An 18,617-nucleotide genomic window follows, 5' to 3' on the forward strand; every position below is an offset into this window, starting at 1 on the left:
TTGATTAGGCAGGTGTGAAACTGGCTGTGTCCAGCTACCTCGTTCTCCTCCTCCTATCATATTTCACCAGCTGGATAAAGACAGACAGATTTATCCGGATCCAGCCGTACTGCTGCCATCAGCGCAGTAATGCTCCCTCAAACACTTGGCATGCTGTTCTCTGCCCAGTCAGTAGCTCAGCCCTGCAGAGTCTTGTAATGGTTAGACCAGATGATCTGAGTCAGCACACAGCCTGCTGAAGTGTAGTTGGGCAAAAAGTTGACTCCCCCATGTCCAAGGTTGCTGTTCTGTTGCGGAGTCCACCCGGTGAGCTGTGCATGGAAGGAGGCAAGCAAAAACATCATTTATAATCATATATCAATATGTGTTCACATTTGCATCACTATTACTTTATTACAGATTTTCTGTAAATATGTAATATTTTAGTAACTTGTGGTCTGTATAGTGTCTGATAGTTTCAGATAAGTTCTATGGCAAGTCCATGCCTTTTTCAGTTTTTCATGAAGCCGTTGTCTTTCATTTGAGAGTCAATCATATGATGTTTACTAAGAAAATGAACATTTTAGTTCAGTGATTCACTCTGTGATTACAATTTGCACAGTCTCTTATGACTGCAGTTATAAATCCCAGAAAAAATGACAACACCAATCAATCCTCTAGTGTTTACTAAAGAGACTGAATCTGAAAACAGATGTAGAAATAGATAGGATCAGTACTCTAAGCGAACAGCATACATCATCATTGTCAATATGCCAGCTTTGTGGTTAGTTTGAAAACTGTTTTGAAAGGAAAAAGCATTTGCATATGATCTTTATTTACAGAGGTAAGTCATTAAGAACAAATTCCATTTCACACTAAGCCGTAATTATGACTCTTTGTTTTCTCTCACTTCCTGCTGTGATCAACCGAGATTTATAGTTGCCATGGTAAAAATAATAAGACAAACCAGCAAATCCCACTGGTTTATCTCACAGCTGTTGCCATAGTTTTTGACCTTGAGGCCTTCCATAAATGGAATTGAAAACACTCAGCTCTGTTTTCTTATACGCATGCAGGGACTAGCTAAATAGCATTGAGTGGGAGCATTGGGGAAAACAGTTTTGAACAGCCGTTAATTGAAAATGAAATTGACAGAAGAGGAGGAACATGCAGAGTTGGTTAGCAGGTGGATCATTGGATGGTTCAAAATATCTGCTTTTTTAAATGCATGGCAGTAAGTTGTGAGTTATCTCACCTGTGGTCGCCAAATGACATTACTTTCTCCTGCAGCTCATATACCTCACAAAGTTTACTCAGTTTTGGTCATATTGTGTGATTTATTTTGTATTTTTTATGTGGGTTTATTTTTACAGCCACTGCTAAAATTAATAAAATCCATTAAATAAACCCATTAAATAGTGTGTAATTTTGGATTCATTGTGGTTCTTTTTCCAGACTTTTTTTAATTTTGCATTAACTCAGGTTATGAAATGTCACTCCTGGTTTGCAGGTACTGGTACCCAAGAGGGCTGAGTTTAAGGGAAAGATGATTCAGGTGGACATCTACGAAGCAGGAAAGCACTTCTTGAAAGGCCGTCCAGTAGAAGACAGTAGGCCTTTTACTCCCTCCATTGCTGCACCACTTGAAAAAGGAGAGGTGTCTGGCCTGATGCAGGTAATCTCACACATGATGTGCATCTGTATACAAAAAATCCTAAACACATACCTGGAATTGCATTTTATTTTATTTTTTTACAAATTCCTCTATACAGCCCTGTAAACCCAATTACAAAACAATATGTGTATGTTATAGAGTCCGGGAAGGGACATGGTTGGGGGGAAAAAAATGGGTTGGGGAAAAAAAGAACAGATAAACTTTTTCAGTTTTTTTTTTTTAAAATATACTTCCGGGTCAGTTGGACACTATGGAAAGGACGATGATGGTGCATACATGTCACTTTCATAGATTTTTATTTTGAGTTTGGGCTTAAACGTACAGGTGTTAAAGTGCTCGACAGTAAACCTGGTTTTCACTTAAATGAATCACGCTTGAAGAAGATACTGCCGTTTCTCATTAATGTTTACTGCTAAGCACTGACTTTATGGCTCAATATTTGAGGCCACGGTCAAAGCAAAGCTCTGTGAACAGCTCCCATGTCCGTATGCCCTCCATTGTTGTGTTTTTCATGGTGACCAACTGACTTGTTGGAAACATTTGCGAGATGTTTATCTTTTTTTTTTTTTTTTTTCTCCCACCGATCAGCTTGCAAGATCTCGCAGAATTGCATCTGTTTTCTTTCTTTCTTTTTTTTTTTTCCTGGGTGGTTGGTTGTTTTTTGTTTTTTCATCCATGTCCCTTCCCGTACTAGTACGCAAACACAGTCATCACTATATTGCTGTAGTATCAAAAACTACCAACACAAGCAGGATTAATGTATTAAGTAGAATACACCTGTCATTACAGTTTATTAAGTGGTTAACATAGAAATAAATATAAATATAGGTAAAACTTAAAAAAATTATAAGAAATGGAAACAAGAATGAAAAGGCATCCTGAATACTTTAGGCACACAGATTACAAACACTTAAATCATATAGTGAAATGCGATGTCAGCAAATAACGTAAGTTAAAAGAGACAAGACAGACCTGGGACTGCAGATATACAAACCGTAAACAAAGTTTTTTGACACGACTCTCGCGTACCACCAACAAATATCTACTTCTAATCGAGGATATGTCTGATAAAAAGTAACACATTTTACTGGCTTTGTTAATACTGTGGTCTCTTCTCATGCAAAACTTATCTGTTCAGACTCCGTATGAGTGTGTAGTCTGCACAGATATCTATGCAGATGACATTTACGATTGATGCTACAACAGTTGCCCACATTGAATTGCTTTTTATTATATTTTATTATCTTTTATTGTAATTCTTCTATTTTGCTTTTATCTGTACGGCGACCATGAGTGGCATGAAAGGCACCTATAAATAAAATCTATTATTATTATTAATGATTTAAGGTGAACAATAAAACAAAGCTGTCTGTTTTACTGACAGGACCGTAACAGATTCATTAGTCGAATCAGCTGAAACGACGTCAATGGGAGTATGGGCAGTGCGACCGGTGAGGGACACACAGCAAGAGCAAGGCCAAAAGACGATCACCAATGGCCCACTGGTCAGCCATTGGCTTAGTGTGTCATGGGCCTTAGGCGGCACTAATTTTGTTTGTTATCAGTTATCACCAAAATCTTCAATTCTCAAGACCAACAACCAGTTAGCATTAGCAGAGCTCAGAGCCACGTAGCAAAGCCTAGAAGCTGTCATGTCCATCCTCAGCAAATTTTACTCTGACTTGTTTGTATCTGTCAATTTTTTTGTCAGTTTATTACACCTCTTTTATCATTTTTTTAGTCTTGATAGTATTGGTGAATATTTTTTGCAGTCAGCAAACGAATAAGCTGTGTGTATGTAAGCACATGTGTTCACATTTTTAATTCACACTTGCTCCTGCAGTTTGTGAAACAGCACCCGTGTATCAGGCATGAGATAAGTAATTTAAGATAAGCTGTGTCTGGCTTAACTGTCCTCGGTCTTTCTTTCCACCCCAAGCACACACACACGCACACACACACACACACACGTACCATGTTAATGTATCTGTTTCACTGCATGTTATTTTTCACTGACTAGCTGTAGCTTATAGCTCAGGACATGGAGCCACAGAGCAGAATATGATACAGTTTCTAATTTCACACTCCATCAGCCTTTACTGCCAGACAGAGAGGGAGGAGAACCAAAGAACAGACAGACATGAGAGAGAGAGGGGGCACTGATGAAGAGGAAGGCATGCAGAGAGAGAGAGTAATGGATGACAGAGAATGAGATTAAAAGTAAGAAAGAGAAAGGTTTCACAGCAAGGCGAGTGACATGTCACTCAGCAATGAAAAGTTCAAAAGTCGAGACTAGACCTTGTAAAACTAGATGTGTCATAAGGTCTGCAGCCCGTTCGACACACACGCGCAAACACTTGCACTAGTTTCACGCTGCATACTGTAACCCCACTATCAAATTCTTTCAGCATTTTTCAACATTCTCACACAACACAACTATCCTTAATAGTTCTTGGATTGATCTATTGTCACATGTACTCATAGCACATAAAGTAAAACCATACAAACATGTCACATGCTTCATACTGTTAATATCAGAGATGGAGAAATCAGCTTTGCCTTCCAGCTATAACAGTTTTTGCTGTTTTGTCATTAAGCACATTTTTAAATTAACAATGGCTATGCAGAAAACACTGTGAACACACTGGTGTGCTTTGAGGTTTCTGGGGATGTAAAAAATGGACTATGGCTATTTGTGTATATGTTAAAGTCAGCGATTAGCTGTGTTAAGACTACGGTAAAAGGAAGTCTTAGCAACATCAACAAAAGTGGAAACAGTAGTAAAAGAAGTACAGTGATACTAGATGTGCACGTCCCAGGGTTTGGTATGAACTGTGAGTATTAGATGAAGTGATAAACGAATGAGACAACAGAATGAAAAATTCTACTCTGTTCAATATGTATAATGTAGCTTGTCTCTAGTGTGAAAAACATATTGGCAATTAACATACTATTATATTAAGTGATCTGCAATGATGCTTCCTATGATCTGCAGTCCATAGTCCTTATGGCCTAATGTTGGGTCTTAATGACATCAGACAAGCACTGGAGCATAGTGCTAATAGATAAGTGACCTAATGGCTTGGAAACACAGCCGTATCTGGCAGCCACACATACAGACACACTTACTGTACATCCCCCTGCTTAATGTGCTGTGTGTCCAGTAGCTCTATTCAATATTATTATTATAAATGGGGTCATAAGAGTTCTGATTGAACATACGTACTGCATGCACACAAGGCAATTCAGTGCAGTCTTACACTGGCATACAAATGTAATACACACATCTAATAATATGCACACACACTCACACACACACTAGTGGCTGGCCTATACATATTAAGACCATCTATTTTCAGTGATTCTCTGCGTGAGTCCACCACACACTGAGCTGAGTCTGTTTGTGTGAGAGGGAGACAGGGAGAGAAAGATGAATGAGTGTTCAGAAAAAGGCAGATAGACACTCACCCTCATGTCTTGCAGCAGGGTCTGTAATTAGAGGCATTTGGCAGAGAGTGAGATAAAAACAGAAGAACAAGGGCCAGGAGGATGAGGTGCATAGTAACTGGGTAGCTGATAGAAGGACAGAGTTTGAGCTTTGATGCAGAGGAGTAGTGTAAACATGAGAAAAGAGTTTTAGATAAGTGGCTGATCGGACACGCAGAGGAGCCCACTAAAGTAATGGCCATTTGTCAAAAGAGAAACAAAATGAGACATGTGTCACCAACGAGATAAAGAGGGAAAGATAATTGCACACCAGCCAGCTTCCATACTGATTTGTGTGGGACTGAAGCAATGTATCCAAAAGGATAGATGAATGATAGATCGATGAAAGGAGTGGATTGTGAATGATTATGAATGGATGGTCCTGAAAGTCAGAATGGACAGATAAATAGGCATGTCAAACATGATATTTGAGACGCACAGAGCTGATGGACGAGCAGATGAATAGGTACGTGAACGTGTGAGTGGAGTTTGCTTTTACTGACATGGATGGCATCTTTCCCTTTGTTCTGTCTTTTCTTTAATGGCTAAGTTCCAGGTCTTGTACCGAGACACTGAGAGTTACTAAAATTAACATTTATTGTTATCGTTTCCTCTTCAAACATTACCGGGAAAGCAGAGTCATTTCTAATGAATTTAGTGGGTTTATGGTTGTGTTTTTTCTGAGAGCACTTACACTAGCCTGCAAAGTCCCTCTGTTCTTGCTGTAAACAGCCCTGTCGCATCACAACACTGTGATGTTTGGGTAACGATGAACCTCTAGTCTCTCACTTGAGATGTTTTTGATTCAATAGTCACATGCCCAGTAACTACAAACATCAACTGTCACAAACAGAACAGTGTGTTTAAAGCTTGATTTATACTTCTGTGGTTGTAGTACATCCCTTCCAAAGTCTTCTCTCTTTTTTGTGTTGCAATAATTTCAGTAAATTAGGTAGCATTGTAATTGTATCAATATCTGCAATCTTTTAAGTCAACAACCGAAATCCAATGAAAAAAGCTATAATTCAATGCCATTTCAACAATATTTATTTGCTGTGAAACTCTGGACTCTAGTTGGCTCAAAGATTGCTTGTTTTTTGTAGCTGAATACTGAATGTAGTTGGTAATCTTTTTCAAATTTCGATCACACCAAAGAAACCCTCTTAGTATTTTGGCAGTGTAGTTTCAGAGCAGACAAGCAGCACACAAGTATAAAGAGTGTAAGATCAAGAGTATATGAGCAGGTCTGCTACTACAGATATCTGTAGTTTGAATCGGTAAACCGTACAGTATCTGAGGAATCAGTTCCAGATTTTACCCGTAGTGGTCGTTTCAAACTGGTAACACACAGCAGTAGATTGTGTGAGACACATTCTTACTTGGGGAACTACTACATTTGGTTTCAGCAAGTGGTGGTGCCTGGGTAAAGCATGTGGGAATCAGGACATGAGGCTAAAAGTATGCTGCTAAAATCCCAGTGATTTGTGTTTGCAGCACATCATCCTGTGCTGTTGTCTAAATTTGTCTTTACCGCCAGAAGTTTATGAACTTTGTTGTCTCTCCAGTTAGCTGTTGTTGGTTGTGTCTTTGTGCAGATGAGTCAGATTTTTGCATTTGTATGCTCATGATGGTCCCCAGATATAGACGTCATCAGAATGCCCACTACCTCACAATTCTCTGGATAATAACCTGCTCTATTCACACATGGTCAAATGGATATCATGCAGAGCTTGTACTAGGGAGCTGGCTGGGTAAACTCTGCATTAACTTCGGCCCTATTGACAACGCAAACAGCCGCTCCAGAATAGCTAGACAAACTCAGATGCATGTATGAAAACAACTTATGTCACTACCTGCCAATGTAAGCACCCAAGAACCTGTACACGGGTAATACTAAAAAAAAAATATGGCAATTTTTATGTAATTACAGACCTACATTATTTCTTCATTTACTATTCCAGCATTGTAGATCATGTAGCAAATCAAGAGCACCCTAAGCACAAGTATAAACGGTTCTACCTCTGCGTTGATGTCAAGGGTCACACAGGCAATGACCAGTGCAACATAAGCATAACCGAAGCTTAATGAGGTGAAGCTTGTGTGTGTGGGAGAGTGCTGACCACCTCTGGCTTCCAGTCTAGGGTCTCATGTGGAATTGTAGTTGTCAATGCTTTTATTTATGATACAAACCTACATGTAAATGATAATTGTCTAAACTCAGAGGAAGAGGTAGTTTTCTAGTACAGTCAGAAATGGACTGTATAATGTCAGATGCTTAACTTGAGACAAACATACTAGTCCTGGTTTTAATTTTTTGTCATTTTTCATTACTATAAAAATGGTAAAAAAAAAAATGGTCAACATGAAAAATGTATGATGTTATTGATATAAAATACAGATTTTTTTTTTTAAATGTAAGTAAAAAATCTTTCTCTTTCTGGTTCCGTTTCTATCTCTCCATCTGGCAGCCCTTCATTCACAGAAACAGCACTCTGCAGAAGGGGAAGGACAGTAATGAGTCTTTTAGTGGGACACAATAGCAGAAAAAGCACTCAACAGCATGGTGAAGGAAAGAATAAGAGAAAGTATCTTCACCAGCCCTCATCCTCAGATGAAATTAAATGATAGATGAGGAGGGTTGTGGTGTGTGTTTGTGTGTGAGAGAGAGAGAGAGAGAGAGAGAGAGGGCAAAAAAGAAGCAAGAATGAAAGCAAGAAAGTGAGGTAGACGCCGGAGAGATCAGGAGACAGAAATGCAGCTTGAGTGCCATCCAATAATCAGCTCTTTTCATAGCGTACTTTCTCAAGGAGACCAAGAAAAAAGGAGAAAGAGAAGAAAACGACTCTGCTCCCTCCGCAAGACAGCAAATTGACAGTCCGTATGAAAGGCACAATGGGAAAAGGACAGAGCTCGGAGAGAAAGAGAGAGGCAGGAATACGGGTAGTGAACAATGTCCCTCTGTGACCACATATTAACAGAGTAACAAAAATGAAGGTGAATGTAAGAATCTTCTAGAGCAATACATTTACTGGCCTTTCTTTTTCTTTCCTCTGGTATTTTTAGTTTTCCCAGCCTCCGGTGTGTCTTTTTCTATCTGTTTTTATTTGTTTTTTATTGGTTATGTGTTTGCTTCTTCCAGTTACGTCCACTTTTATTATTCCTCTCACTACCTTTCCTTTTTTTTTTCTGTCCTCACAAATTTGTGTTTTATCATCTTCTTTTTGTGTGTGTGTTTTACTTTTGTTCGTGTGAAATAGAAAAAACTGTCGTTTTGTGAATGTAGTCAAATTTCTAATTGTGCCTTTACATACTGTTGGAAAGGCTGAGTGGGTGGGATTGCTGGTGCTTTGCATCATATTGCTTACAGTATACAAACGCTGACACACAGGTCCATTGGTAAAACAAAGCGACACACACACATGCAGGTCCTTATACACAAACACACACTGATGCACAATCCCCTGTGGTGTCCCTGGCAGACTGGCTGTATCAGACACTGGCTTAGTTATCTTGTAGACAAAACACACACATCCCCAACACAAACAGACACACACAAATATAGTGCTCAAACAAAATCTGCATTTCACCCATAACAATTGAACACCTCCGTGCTAATGTGCAGCTGTTTTGGATTGAGCCTTTGGTGTTATGCACACATGTTATGTGTATTGTCAGACAAAGAATTAAACAAATCTAAGATTAGGCTCTAGATCTCAGTTGGTAGGGATGCAGTTAATCCTCTCAAATGTGTTGTTAACTTTTATTTAAATTGTCAAAAGGTTTTGCTTGGCCTTTGCATGACTTTGTTTACTCTGGTAGCAAATAATTTGTTTTGCATTCAAAACAGCAGCCATAGCTATTTTAGGTGTTTCGTTTAGCATGTCAAATCATATTACATGTGTATGCTTGAAGAACCAATGTCACAGTAACAAAAGAATAAATCTTAAACCATCAAATTATTAGTCAGGTCTATTTTCAGTATCTTTACCTCACATGTCCAATGGAATTACACAACCTCATTCTGTCTTGTTTATTTAAAGTGTCGGAGGGTTTTAAATGCCCATTGGTCCGAGTTTGAACCTGAGATGGAAGATGTAAATAACAAAGCACTTAGCTAACAACTGTTAGGGGAAAAAAATGCTTACTTATTGAGTGATCTATTTCTCAGGACATGTTTTTGGGATTTTTCTTCCATGTTATTGCAGTGGTTTTTTCCCAGTACGGACCTTGTAAACAAACTCCTTTCAGCAGAGTTCTTCAACAGATGAGTCACCCATGGCTTGTATTTAATTTTTTTACCATCCTACTAAGATAAACATGCTGTCGCATCCAAGTATGTCTCAGCACTTAATACTTGTTATTGGGATACTTTTTGATCCACATACAGAAACCATTTAAACGTGGAAAACAAAAACACCGTTAGATATGTATCAGTGTAACATTTTCTGAACATGTGTGAAATCACATGTCAGATATGTCATTGGGGTTACTTATTATTATCTCCTGTGCTGGATGAAGCCCAGAACTCTTCTGGTGGTTATTCTGAGCTCTGATAACCTCCACATGTAGGCTCGCAACAGTTTTCACTAACTTTTAATTTTTGCTAATGCTCTCTCACAAACAATGGGCTACAGGTACTGTGAGTCTTTTCTCAACTTGTCCTGAATCCACCAGAGAAATTTAATCTGCCTTCTTTAATCCTAGGCTCAGGAAAACATCTTGCTACTTTGTCACCAGAGACACATTACTATGAATGACTCCCAAGACATAGAAAAGTGGTAAAGTGGTTTAAACACCAAGCTGCTTAATGTAATGGTGCATTGTACTCAGTGGTGGAGCCAAACCACTATTGTAGGTGTGGCTACACAGAGGCTAGTATTGAGTGTGGGGTGACCAACCTGCACCCTCTACCCCACCCTGACAACGGCTCTGTTTCTTCTTGTTTGATTTTTTTTTTTTTTTTTAACGCAATGATTCTTGAGTAAGATTGCGTGATCGGTGGGCAGGCTTGAACCAGGGGTGGCCCCTGGCCACTCCCTAGAAGTGGCCCTGCCTCTACATCAAATTAAATCTTAATTGTGCTTTTGGTTGTCTAGTAACTATCTCAGGCCTTTTCAGTTTCTTTCAAGATATAATACATTAGTGTTACTGGGAGACAGCTTTTCTCTAGATGTTGAGTGTTATAATGCACTACCACACTTGTAGTCTGACGTTTGTATTCGACTTTTATGCCTATTTAGTCATATCACAGGGACATTTTTTAATCTCTTATTTGTTTACGTACTTACTGTGTGTGTGAGAGTTTTTCTGCTCACATTATGTCTTTGTACCTTTTCATACTGCCTGAAAGTATCTGCTGTCCTTAGTTCTATAGAAGTGCCTGTCACATGTTTGAAACATACATACTGTAGTGTACACACCTAATACCTCACTATACACACATGTAGTGTTCTTCTCTATGTAGTTACTGTAATTGTAAACCTATTCAACTTGATCCATTTGTGTCTGGTGATGTATATAAAGAATATTTTATCATGTTAGCCTTGGCTATAGATTAGCACAGTAAGCAGTGATGGTTACTTAATGAGTGTAGTAGGCTACACTATAGAAGTGTTTATGCCTCTATGTGCATGTGTGTGTGCGTGCACATGCTCTTGTATTGCCAGCATTATAAGGGCTGGTTTAAGTTTTCTGCTATGTAAGTAAAGACATTTTGGCCACTTTCACAGGTCTGTATGAGGGTTAAGACTTGAGGGATTTAGGGTTCAGGTTAGTGATAGATAGAAATGCACATCCCCTGTGTGTCAGTGTCGTTGAATGTGCCACTCCTCATGTTTTCAGCACTTTGACATAATGCTATAAAAACACATGCTGACAAGCAGAAATTAAAAAAAAAAAATAAAAGCATATGACTTGCTATTTTCAACATGGACCTTGTTTGTCTTTATTTTTTATTATTGTCATTAAAAATTAATATGTTCCAACTTGTGCTCATATATCTGCTTGTCTTGGGCAACAGCTCCATTGACTAACTAGAAACAACAACTGAAACCAAAAAGCATTTAAGAAACAGTAAAATATCCTAATAACCCCACATTAAATAAATGTGAGCAAGTAGTTTTACCAATGGGGATGTTCCTCACTTTCTAACTGTGTTATAGTTGATAGGGCTGATGCTATTCAGTTTTGTTCCCATGTCCTGTCCCATGTCCTTGTTGGCATTAGATTTGCATGCTGTGATGCACCTTGCAAATACTCTTCTTTTATAAATTCTCAGTTTATTAAAAATGTAGGTACTTATGAATATGTATGAAAACATACATATGTAGCATGAGCAAACATAAGAAATTGACAGTATGTTTAGATTATGATGTGTTGCTTTGGGTGTATGTTTGGTAAAGCGACAACAGGCAATAGTCAGCCACACATAGTTGTGTGCAACAGCTTCACAGTTGAGTTAATTTCAGATGACAGATGAGGAAGAACGACAGGAGGAGAATGTGACTCATGTTCTCCACTGAGCCTCTGCTCTTCATTTTGTTGTTAATGCTGAGGAAAGACCTAAAGCAGCAAGTTCATACAATGAAGCCAAACAAAACTCCAAGTTCTTTAACTGGTAAAGCTTTTAAAACTGTTATTAAACAAGGAATTGGCTAAAATTCCTCCAAGCTGATGAGGAGGCCTGAAAAATTGTTACTTGAGATGTTTAGTTGAAGGTATTGCTGCTACGGTGGAGCTACACCCACATCTCTTACTGAAGAGATGGGTTCACATATTTAATTACACATTAGGATGGGATCATTGTCCACAGTAAATATATAAGTGTAAGGTTTTTTTCACCTGGGTTCCTTTTTTTGTTCTTAGGGTTTGCATTCAAAACCTGAACCCATATTTACTAAGCATCTCGGAGTCGGAAATCCCTCCTAACTGGCACAGACTTCTCAGAATGATGCAATTTCGGTCCAACTAACTTGCAGTTCAAGCTATTTATCAACATTCCTAACTAAGGAAATCACTTCCAACTCCTTCAAAATGTAGCAAAATTCCAGAGGTGGCCTAACTAAGTTTAGAAGTCTCCAGGAGATGGTGTTTATACACCAGGAATTGTGCAGATTCTGTGGGAGGAAGGATGTTCCTAACATTTTATGATCCAGATCTCAGATATTGTTTGGACAAAATGTGATTTTTATTATTTTTACAGATGTTCAAACACAGCTGACATTTCTGCCATATAAATCAAAATGTAATCACTCCCCCAAGACCACAGAAAAAGTGCAGAGTCCTTAATTTCTCCACTACACATCAGTGTATTACATCTACAAAAACACCCTGCACTTATTAAATTTCTGGTTTAACTGGTGGTGTTGGAGTCATTGACAGCAACTTTCATTAAAATTATTTTTTGGGCAAATGGTTGTGTGATACAGAGAAAACCGGAGTGGACTGAGCTGATGAGGATAATTTCCCATGGTCCCATGGTACACAGTGGATTGGGGTACAACTTTCCAATAAATGTACCTGCCATACTACAGAAATACAGTTGGTATAAACCTAATTAAAGCTTTTAATATTTGGGTTATTTTGTATTATCCTATGTTTTGCCTATAAGCAAAAGCCTGTTGCCTAAAAAGTGGCTGATCAGCATTTTATTATCACACTATTTAAAACTAAATATCTCAATTCAGAGAAGGTACATGATCAAAAGGACATTTCATAAAACAGTGATGTCATATCCTTTCTAGGAGCAGTCCCAGTCATGGTTGAAAGCGGGAGAAGGGTTCAAAGATAATTTTAATGTTTACACTGAGGTAGAAGGATTTTTTTGTCCTATGTTAACCCAATTTCTAGGAGTGATTCTGAGGCACATAGTAATTTTGGGCCCTGGTGATTGTTAAGGTTTTATTAATAGAGAAATACAGAGAATTATGAAGAGTTCACAGAGAGAGATTCCACTGCCACTGTATAATCACTCCTTCAATTACTTTCTTTTCCTTTTGTCCAGTTGTAAATATAGCTGCAGATCATTGTTGTTGTCTCCATGGCTTTGTCAAATCACCCGTGACTAAGGAGCCTGTTACACTATCTGTTTACACACACACACATATACAGCCCTTCAATGGTATCTGTGTGTCTAGAGTGACACTGACAGCTGGTGAGGATCATGTGAGAAATGTGACCACACTGTATTGTACTTTCTGACTCTCGTGATGGGTTGTGAATCTCACAGTGTGAATCGTTGTGTGAATGTTTTGGTGAGTTGATGGAGGCTGATTTTTGTTCTTGTTTTTTTAAAAGATGCAATTGAAGCAAGAGTTTTGAAGAGACAGAAGCATTTCAGAGTCTTGGAACTTGCGGGACAAGCATCCAGTTGTGCTAGTCAGTCTGTATCCCTGGTGTAGTGTTAGATCATTTTCTGCAGGATTATTTTGCTCCCTTCTAGTGCTGTGAGCAGGGAAACTGACATTATCCACCACAGGACTACACTTGTACACACACTCACTCACAAATGTCCTACAGACTGCACAGACTCAGCATGCCAGCTAGCAGGTGGTGAACTATCACTGAAAGCCGCATCTCTCATCTTTTCCTGTCCCCTTTTTTCCCAATTCTTCTTTGCCACATTTCTCCTCAGTTTTTCACTTCTGTCCTCTCTGCCCCTGTCCTCTATCTCTCTCACTGTGCTGACCCGCACCTTCTGGCACTTGGATTTCACTTATTCTCACTGCCAGTAATAGATTTTAGACTGTACTATTCAGTCCCTCTCACTGCACCATGTTGTTAAAAGATACCCGCAGAGACACAGACAAATAGACAGATAGAGATGAAAGTAGAATTCTTGCCCTGTCAGAGTTGAAAAAGAGAATAATTTTGTCTTTTCCCTTAGTATCTTTTTTTTTTTTTAATATCAGTTTCTAATAAATGTTTATCCCAATTTTTTAAGTAAGCAGAAAAATAACATGTTGGCTGTGGGGAGAATTTTATTACACTATACTATACTTATATTTTAAATTTTATGTATTTTTTTGTTTTTGTTTACATGCAGTCTCATTCATTCATTAACTTTAAGTTTGTCAACTTTGGTCTTGTTCTCCTACCACAAGTTATTTCTTTTAGGAATGAGGCAACATTTCAAACAAGAAACATGTGCAACCCTAATGAGTACTTACAGTATTAGATATGTTACTGCTCAAGAAGGCAGAGTTTGGACCCCAATGAAAATTTTACAGTTCAATGAGAAGTAAGCGGCTTAATTTATGCTCTGTGCAGGGACTTGACACGGGTTCCACCATCCTCTATTAAAACACACCCTAATGGTTTTACAGGCATCAAAACAGCGTGTCAGTTTCCCCACTAGAGAGTCCAATAATAGCCCTAACATTAGGCAAATGTGAGGTGTCAGCCAGACCTCCTTTACTCATGCTTCTTCACCTATTGTGTGAAGTGGATGTGTCACATAGGCGTTGTCGGTCATAGTATCCATCCTCTATTGTGTGTTGTAACAGAGGAAAGCATTCAGTGACAACAATTAGAAGAAGAGTGGGTGGCAAGCTAGCGTTCATCAGACAGGACAGTGGTGTGGGAGGGTAGAGAGGCACAGTACAAAGGCCATGCAGCAGCTCATATGCACAACCATGTGCATATGAGTGCAGTAGATGTACGTAAATTACATTCTCAAGATGACCACTGAGTTCACTACGACTGGAACCTTTTTTAACAAAATCAAACTGATCTTACAGACTAGTACAGTAGGTAACATGCTCACCAACATACTGTATCGGTAATGTAATGTTTTATGAAACAAATGTACTAATTACTATTAAATGGCAAAGCAGCCTATCTGGAAAACATGGAGATGGAAAAAAAGGCAGGTGAGATGAGGTAAGGCAAGTTTTGAATAAGGCTTGATCAAACTTCTTGAGTGGGAGAGTGAAAGAGGTTGAGGAAGAGAAAGAATCAATCTACCTACGGTAAATATCAAAGCCAAACCTCTTACAGATTTCCCTAGTGAATTTGATTAAAGGTTATTCTAGAAAGTGGCTGATTATTCACTCAATATTGCCCTGCATAATCTACCTGTGTGAGGATAAAACATCATATGAATAGTCATGCAGGAGGAGATGATATAGAAACTACCATAAGGTTTTCCATATTGATTTCACGTTGACAAGTGTTGGTTCGCTCATACATTTGTTTAATGCTCAAATTAAAAAGACCACATCTTGTTAGGGATTATTTTATTTATTTAGCAATCAATTCAATGCGATTGAAATCACGGCTCAGAGCTTCACTCTCTGACATTAAAATAAAAGTAAAAGTGTAATATAACAGGAATGATGAGGGAGAGTGAAGGCCAGGGAGGGGAACTTATCATACCGTCGTTTTTGTTGCTACAGTAGTTCAGGACGTACTCAATAAAGAAGCATTTTAGAAAAGCAGCAATGAAAAGATGTAAGCAGCTGTTTCACTACAGTCTTGCTTTAACTTTTTTCTTTATTTGTAAATGTCTTTGCAAGCTTCCCACAGTGCACCTTCTCAGCATTAGCGTGATTCACTAAACAGCAATCTGTAATAATTAGATTACTTCAAAACTGTATTAACTGCTTCACAGAGAGGTAATTGCACCATAGAAGAAATATGCTCATTTACATAGCCAAATCGATGATTTTCTGAATGCTTTGATTCACAAAATATCATAAGCAGATGGAGAAAGATTGAAGGTGAGAGGACAAGAGAAGGACTGGAAAGTGAAAGCTGTACACTGTAATTCTCTTTTGCTTTCTTTAATTAAAGAACCACAGGACCATCTATAGACCCTAATATCAAGCAATATCAATAGATGTATTTGTAAATGCTTATACTCAGCAATAATCCATGAAGGGTGGCAAATAGCTATTTTATGATGCTCCAAGAGCTGAGTGAATTATGACCTGGCTGATAAAAAATACTTGTGTTTTTTGCTTTTTCATTTAACACACTTTTTCAAACTAAATAAAGAGTTAATTTAACACGTTTTGATATTTGTTTTCCCTATTTGTCCCCACAGGATCAGATTGTCAGTGACTGTGCTTCTCTTCCCCCTTCGTCTGTTTTCCTGATCGGCTCTTACAGGATAGAGAGGGAAGTACTGAAGAAGCTTGTGATCGGGCTCACACTGGCAGCAGCGATTATGGCCTTCGTTGTGGAGAAATTGTTTTGATGGAGCCGCTTTCAACTAAAAAAGGATTGCAAGCAAGATCGGAGAAACTATCGTCATAGTAACTTGAACGATGTGTTTGAGGACACTGAACAGATCCCTTCTGGTATCCTGTGCTTGCTCCAATTCAAAGTTAACACCCCCCCCCCAAAACAGTGACATCTCCACACTTGAGGGTTACTTCATTTGTTCTGTGCGATTTGGTCTGTTGTTTTTAGTATGGATAGTTTTACTTTTTAATCAACTGCATAGTTTACCAATTTTTGGTCATTCTACTGCAACACTTCGTTCCACACAAAGTGAAGAGAGCGTTGTGTTCTGTCAGTCGGGTACGTTTGCATGGACCTAAGTAGTGGGGGTTACAGTCGGCTTTCTCAGGAAAGCTGATTTCTTAACATTCATGTAAAGGGGAAAGCTGGAGGGGGATTAGGGAAATCTGATTTCCCCAGGTAGATTTATTTCATAGAACTCAGTTTTCTTTGCCATGTATGCAAACAACCGGCTTTCTCCAACTGTGTGCATACAGGAACACAAAGCTGTGTGAAAGGCTGAATGAGAGATTAATAATGGACCAATGCCGCCTTATTTCTAAAACAATGTCCACCTAAATTCTATAAGAAAACATAGAAGTCTGTATTGGTCCCTTTCACCCACGGATTCTGCTGCACCTAACCAGGTTTCTTAGGTTCATGTAAACGCAGTGATTGACTGGAGAAACCACATGGATGGTTACAGGTTAACATTCTTCACAGGGGATTTTTTGTAAAAGCCCTTTTGGTACAAAGAAATCCAAGTTATACCAGATTTCAACTGAACATTCTGTGTTATATTTAAGTTTCATTGTGAGATTTAAAAATTTTCTGTAAGCAGTTTAGGGAAATGCAACACATCTCTTTGTCCATTGTTCACAGATGACTACAGGCTGGTAAATCATGTTTTGGGGATCTATCAAACAGCTACATGTGTGACAAATTAACTAAGCACTGCCCAACTAGTCTGATCTTGGCTCATTCTGGGGTTTCTGATCATCTGTACCAGAACAAAGTAAAGTCACTGTACAGCTGCTGTAATGTTTGAGCATCTCTGAATTAGTGTATGCTGTGGAATTTCCCATCCTTTTTTTGATGGACTGATGTGTGATTACTTTACGATATGCAATATTTCATTCTTTTGAAAGGAGCAAATATTTGTATAATACTCTGATTAAAGGCAACCTTCATTTCAAAGTATTTATTTTTGAACAACTGACACGAAAAGAACATTTTCAGAGCTACATAATTAAGTTTTCAATGCTGTTTTAAAATGTAGTTCTTTCATTAAAGTGGTTGTTCAGATTACTTTGTTTATTATCATTGGATGCCCTTACACACGAAAGTCACATGTATTTTTAATGTAGATCTAATCCCATCTTATCCCGCTTCATTAGTAACAACTGGTAATTGGCCCAAGTGGACAGGGCTAACTGCTGGGATTGGTGTCCATTATTGACCCATTAGGTTGTCCTATAGGATGCCAAACACCCTGTGTGATTTGTTTGATTTTTGTGCTCACTTGCACTGGTGCCAATATAAATGAGTGTTTCTTATTTTTTCACTTCCCTGTAGCTGTGTCTAGCTGATATCCACCTCTGAGATTTCTGCTGCCACCCCATTACAATGGCAGTGAATTAAATTCCATTTGTGGTGCTTACAGCATAGAATCAGTTGTCCAACAACATCCCATTTACTCTGGATAATCCATAGAGGAGGCTGCTTCCATAGAAACTACGACTTCAGGAGAGATTTTCCAGTCGAAACTGTTTAGGAAATCTGTGGATTATCCAAAATACAAATATTTTCCATTGGGATGAATAGAATATAACCTAAACTGTTATTATTTCTAAACAGTACATGCTGTAACTAGACGGTATGGACATTATTTTCTAATTTATGTGAACTGGCCCTATAATACAAATATCCAGAACAAAATTAAAGGTCAAAATAATTTTTTTAAGAGTAAAATGACTGAAATGATTGTTTCAGATTTACTAAATTACTATTTATTTTAATAATTTAATAAGTCCCATAGAATTACTATGGGAAAAGCTCACATCTCTTTGCAGCACGCACAGTCTGCCTTTGTTTCTCCTTAATGTGTTTTTGTTTTAAAGTACAACAGTCCCAACATGTGCTCTGAAACCTCAGACAGTTAATAATGCATGACCCAATTCATGTGTCACACTGGCACGAGTCTCTCTCAGTTTGTCTGCATTTTTATCTGTGTGTGTGTGTATACAGTACACAT

The 18,617-nt window shown here is 38.4% G+C and overlaps 1 protein-coding gene across 2 annotated transcripts in view; it reads left to right on the forward strand.

Annotated features, from left to right (window-relative positions):
* cdkal1 (CDK5 regulatory subunit associated protein 1-like 1) overlaps positions 1–17,671 on the forward strand; it is a 196,009-nt gene extending 178,338 nt beyond the window's left edge. For both annotated transcript variants that reach the window (XM_067510364.1, XM_067510365.1), the window contains exons 14-15: positions 1,490–1,654; positions 16,185–17,671. In XM_067510364.1, the coding sequence (XP_067366465.1) occupies positions 1,490–1,654; positions 16,185–16,337 (318 nt within the window). In that variant the 3' untranslated portion in view covers positions 16,338–17,671. The remainder of the gene's footprint in view (positions 1–1,489; positions 1,655–16,184) is intronic.
* Positions 17,672–18,617: the final 946 nt, after the last annotated feature.

The sequence above is a fragment of the Channa argus genome, chromosome 7 (assembly GCF_033026475.1).
Source record: "Channa argus isolate prfri chromosome 7, Channa argus male v1.0, whole genome shotgun sequence".
Lineage (NCBI taxonomy): Eukaryota > Metazoa > Chordata > Actinopteri > Anabantiformes > Channidae > Channa > Channa argus.